The following is a 6,000-nucleotide window of genomic DNA, read 5'->3' on the forward strand; positions in this document are numbered from 1 at the left end:
CTATTACAAAGTCTGCCATGATTAGAACACACACGTCTGTTTTCCAGAAACAGGAACACACGTTTGTTGCCGGAAATCGAAAGTGCTTTGCTATGGGAACTGAAATAAATGAGCCCAGGAAATAAGTTCTGGAAATGCTCAAAATGACTAAAATCCGGTAAATATTGTACATTTAACATATTGTCATGAACGTGTCTGTTACAACATTATATATATGTATATATATTAGGGGTGTAATGGTACGTGTATTTGTATTGAACTGTTTCGGTACGGGGTTTCGGTTCGGTTCGGAGGTGTACCGAACGAGTTTCCACACGAACATATTAAGAAGCCGCCTCCGCTTCCTTCTGTCTCTGTTTCTGTCAGGACTCTACACAGCATTGTCCCACCCACACAACCATCTGATTGGTTACACACAGAGCGGTAACAGCCAATCAGCAGTGCGTATTCAGAGCGCATGTAGTCAGTGCTTAGCGTTTAGCAGGTAAGCATCAGGCAGCGGACTCTCCCCAAATGATAATAAACACCTCCCAGTCAACTACTAGTAACATCACTATGAGCCCGTTGACCTTCTAGAAATATAAAAGGCAGCTCAACTCGCTCACAGTCCTGGCTTGAGGTGAAGGCTAATTTGCTTTTAGCGTAACATTAGCTCCTTTTGCGGTGTGTGTGTGTGTGCATGTATGTGTGTGTGTGTGTTACGGACAGCAAAGCCCTGTCTGTCTGTTATTTCACTTTACCTTTTTCTGTGTTGATTGAGCTGTGTTGAAGCAGCAAAAAAGGACATTATGTTAAATGAAGAGTTTCTGTCTCTGATAGTTGATATAATAATGTAACTGCATCATTAAGCCTACATGAACTCCATGGTGTTCAGGGATGAATAGTCTCACCTATTGCTATTGTACTATTTTTTCAGCTATAGTTACATTAATCATTAGTATTGCAGCAGCCTAGTTTTGAATGGCAGGGTCCCTGCTATCACATGTTGATAAAAATATAACATTTACATAATAAATCAACTACAGGCTTCCCAAATGCCGTAATAAATTAAGCATGATGAGTTGACTTGAAACTGTTTAATGTTGCACTTTTTATATGCAGAAGAAAAGTTTTGTCATTTTATTTAATCTGAACAACAACTTGAGGCAGTTTAATGTTGATTAACGTGGACAGAATTATTATAGTGTTCCCAATGTTAAAAGGATAAAGCCATTGTTTACAAATTTGGTAAATAAATAACCAAAAAATGTATATTTTGTTGTTTTCTTACTCTACCGAAAATGAACCGAACCGTGGCCTCTAAACCGAGGTACGTACCGAACCGAAATTTTTGTGTACCGTTACACCCCTAATATACACTACCGTTCAAAAGTTTGGGGTCACATTGAAATGTCCTTATTTTTGAAGGAAAAGCACTGTACTTTTCAATGAAGATAACTTTAATCTAGTCTTAACTTTAAAGAAATACACTCTATACATTGCTAATGTGGTAAATGACCATTCTAGCTGCAAATGTCTGGTTTTTGGTGCAATATCTACATAGGTGTATAGAGGCCCATTTCCAGCAACTATCACTCCAGTGTTCTAATGGTACAAAGTGTTTGCTCATTGGCTCAGAAGGCTAATTGATGATTAGAAAACCCTTGTGCAATCATGTTCACACATCTGAAAACAGTTTAGCTCGTTACAGAAGCTACAAAACTGACCTTCCTTTGAGCAGATTGAGTTTCTGGAGCATCACATTAGTGGGGTCAATTAAACGCTCAAAATGGCCAGAAAAAGAGAACTTTCATCTGAAACTCGACAGTCTATTCTTGTTCTTAGAAATGAAGGCTATTCCGCAAAATTGTTTGGGAGACCCCAAACTTTTGAACGGTAGTGTATATATACATATATAAATATATATACTTGCAGCGTGTATACAAAACGTTGAAGGCTCCAATAGTGACTTCCATTAGCCACATCTTGCAAGCATTTAATCATCTTTAAAATCCCCCCCCAAAAATGATGTGTGTTCTTGTCTCCTATAATGAATGCGAATGATAGACAACATTCCAAAAAAAGTAGTTCCCCTTTAACAATTACTGAAGTTACATTTGAAGTATTTTGTATTACCGGTATACATTTTTGAGGAAAAAGTGTAGGTATGACTACATGTCTTACCTTTGTTTAGCTTCTTGCCGTATCCCCACGATGTTGGCATGCGCGCAACCTCTGCTGGAGAGCCGAATCCAGAAGAAAGAGTTCCTTTGTTTGGGACGGTGACAGGTGCTGGGGTTGTTTCAGCGATGGCAGGCTGGGAAAAGGAGGCAATCCTTTGTAAGATTGAGTCTACACTATCTCCGACATCACTACGGCCATTGCCCAATGAGCCAATAGTACTTGCCAAGGAAGCAATTTTTGGCTGAGAGAGGATTTCCAACTGCGGGGTCTGGGCTGGAGAAAAAGGCCGTGGTGAGAAGCTCACCTCTGAAATAGGGATAGAACCCTGGTAGGTAATTGGGTGTGGTGACAAAGTTAAAAAAGGATGGTGAAGGGAGACAGGTGGGGTATCAGATGAACTATCAAGACTGCTGAGGGAAGCTGATGGGCTTGACATGAATGGTGAGTTGGTGTGATGCTGAAGGCTTCCTGTGCTCCTCGGAGGAGGCTTTGGTGGGTTGGGACTTATGGATCCTCTATGAACCTGAGCAGGTGAAGTGGCTGAGGTAGTGTTCACCAAGCTGTCAAGGTCTAAAGGGAATTTACTGAGACGTGGAGCCTTACTCTGAGGAATCTGTGGGAAAAGATGCTGATGATTGTTGGAGCCAGGAGAATTGGGAGTTTTAAGCCCAGCATTCCAAGTTGGGTTAGAATTGGGATACCTTAACCCAGGAGAAACCCTGTCTCCACCTCCTTGCCTACCCAACATTCCACTTCCTCCATCTTGGATTTGAATATCAAGGCTAGGCATGGAGCCAAGATTAATCCCGTCAGAATCTGCCCCCAACATGAACCCCGTCCCCTGGTTTGAATCAGACTGGAAAACAGTCCCATGAGAGGAGAACTTTGTCACGTTGTGGTTTCTTCCAAAGTTTGCTCCTCCTTGTAACTGCTGCGGTGATCGCTGGGGCTGGGCTTGGTGGTACTCCCCCTGGAGAAGAGGACTTGGATAGGAAAACGGCTTGTTTGGATTTGGAGCACCTCCACCCACTCCAGAGTATTCGAGACTGGACGTGGAACTATGAAGGCTGTCGTTGTCACTTCCTGGTCCAGGCAACACAGAGAAACCATTGTTTTGGTTCACCCTGCTCTGAAAAGATGCGGCTCTGGTCACCGAAGAGCTGTTGTTGTGAAGAGTTGGTTTGTTCATGGTTCCCCGACTGAAGGACATGCTACTGACCACTGTGCGGGACTTGAGTACTGGGCTGGGATTGGAACTTCGGCTGATACGGGTATGATACGCTGCAGGAACCAGGTTGTTGTTGTTGAAAGGTGAAGAGGGGGTTTGTCCACCACCACACTCCTCGTTGGCTTTGTTGTGGCTGATGAAGAAATGGGAGGTGGAAGGAGAGACAGGGTAAGAGGTAGTAGATGCTGATGAGAAGGACGGTATGTCATCCACATCTTCAATGTCAAAGGATCTCTTCAGGGCTGCAATGGCAAACAAATAAATGAATGTGTTAGTATTGTACATTTAAAATCTTGTTTAGAAGGGTGTGCTTGCCTCCCTGATCCTCCAAAGACACCAGACAAGTTATAAAATATTGAAACATTAATTATGTAGTGCCAATAGTTAAGTTATTGAAACTGAATATGTGAGGGTCCAGCCATTTGAAAATCTGCCAGCACCATTACTACTACTTCTCTTCATTTCAAACAGGAGCAATGAAATGTGTTGTTGAGCTTAATTAAATAGAAGGGAAGATATTTGAAATACTGACATACTAATGCCTAAATCATGATGCACAGCACTTTAGTTTCGGTTTGTCTTGTAAAACATGAAATCATAATTACAATCGTTGGCTTTGCATCAACAATTAACATTCATGAAAGTGTATTAAAACTACATAAAGAAACCAACATGTCCCATAGTATACATTTGTATGTATCTACACTGCAAAAAGTCAGTGTTCAAAAACAAGGAAAAAAAGTACAAAAACGAGGGGTATTTTATTTGAACTAAGCAAAATTATCTGCCAATAGAACAAGAAAATTCGGCTTGTCAAGACTTTCCAAAACAAGTCAAATTAGCTAACCTCAATGAACCCCAAAATACCTTAAAATAAGTATATTCTCACTAATAACAAGTGCACTTTTCTTGGTAGAAAAAACAAATATGAGACCTTTTTGCTCAATATGTTGAAAAATATTCTTAAATGAAGTAAATGCTAGTGCCATTATCTTGACATAATGATATGCGCTCGGCAGTACATTTCTTGAAACCAGCAAACTTACACTAAAAACTTGTTTATTTTTCTTAATGGAAAGGCAAAAAGGCAACGCTCAGGCAAATCATATTGTCTAAAAATGCATTTTCCCATCGATAACATGACATCATCGCGCCAAGTATGTGCTCTTTCAGTCAATTAGTGAGCAAGGAATATAGTGTATATATATATATATATATATATATATATATGTATATATACACACTACCGTTCAAAAGTTTGGGGTCACCCCAACAATTTTGTGGAATAGCCTTCATTTCTAAGAACAAGAATAGACTGTCGAGTTTCAGATGAAAGTTCTCTTTTTCTGGCCATTTTGAGCGTTTAATTGACCCCACAAATGTGATGCTCCAGAAACTCAATCTGCTCAAAGGAAGGTCAGTTTTGTAGCTTCTGTAACAAGCTAAACTGTTTTCAGATGTGTGAACATGATTGCACAAGGGTTTTCTAATCATCAATTAGCCTTCTGAGCCAACGAGCAAACACATTGTACCATTAGAACACTGGAGTGATAGTTGCTGGAAATGGGCCTCTATACACCTATGTAGATATTGCACCAAAAAGCAGACATTTGCAGCTAGAATAGTCATTTACCACATTAGCAATGTATAGAGTGTATTTCTTTAAAGTTAAGACTAGTTTAAAGTTATCTTCATTGAAAAGTACAGAGCTTTTCCTTCAAAAATAAGGACATTTCAATGTGACCCCAAACTTTTGAACGGTAGTATATATATATATATTTATATATATATATATATATATATATATATATATATATATATATATATATATTTTTTTTTTTTTAACAGCCCGGACCCCGGCCAATTTTTTTTAATTGTAATTTTGAAGAATTTATCTGAAAGTGCATGAACTATTTCTGTTCAAAATTGTTTTGAAAAGTCACATGTTAAATGCTTAAATAGTAACTGTCAGTTTAATTATGAGACACAATCGTGTCAAAATCATGATTTTTTTTTTTCATGCTTGAAGTAAGAAATGATTACTTTAAAAAAGTAGTTTTATACTTGTGAGTGTTGATGACACAGCTTTGCAACAGTTGATATTCTAGTTTCAAGCATGTTTTACTCAATATAGGTCATCAAATCTCAGCAACAAGCTGTAATATCTTACTGAGATCATTTAGGACCAAAACCCTTTAAACAAGTAAAACACTCTAACATAAAATCTGCTTAGTGAGAAGAATGATCTTATCAGACAGAAAATAAGCAAATATCACCCTTATTTGAGATATTTAATCTTACTTAGATTTCAGTTTTTGCAGTGTATGCTGTAGTTTATATACGGTATATACTGTACAGTATGAGATTACATTTCCTTCTCTCCCTCTCCTCTGCTCAGTCAAGCCTGAATGATCTTTGACATGTGCCTTTGTATGGCAACGGAGTCCCTTTTCTCTGTTGAACATAAACACTCTTCCTTCGTACCGCAAACAAAAGGGGATTGGCGTCGGGGCTTAAGTCTTTGTGGGGTGTTGCGTTGCAAAAAAATCCAACCACTGCAACATGACACACCACAAGAAGGAGTGTGTAGATAGTTGGCTGAAGAGATA

At 39.0% G+C, this 6,000-nt stretch overlaps 1 protein-coding gene across 1 annotated transcript in view; it reads right to left on the reverse strand.

The window, feature by feature from the left end:
• The window catches only part of septin12 (septin 12), a 197,523-nt gene that overhangs the window by 129,685 nt on the left and 61,838 nt on the right, over positions 1-6,000 (reverse strand). Inside the window, exon 2 of the mRNA XM_062036323.1 lies at positions 2,164-3,633. Coding sequence (XP_061892307.1) covers positions 2,164-3,633 — 1,470 coding nt within the window. The remainder of the gene's footprint in view (positions 1-2,163; positions 3,634-6,000) is intronic.

The sequence above is a fragment of the Entelurus aequoreus genome, linkage group LG25 (genome assembly GCF_033978785.1).
Source record: "Entelurus aequoreus isolate RoL-2023_Sb linkage group LG25, RoL_Eaeq_v1.1, whole genome shotgun sequence".
NCBI lineage: Eukaryota > Metazoa > Chordata > Actinopteri > Syngnathiformes > Syngnathidae > Entelurus > Entelurus aequoreus.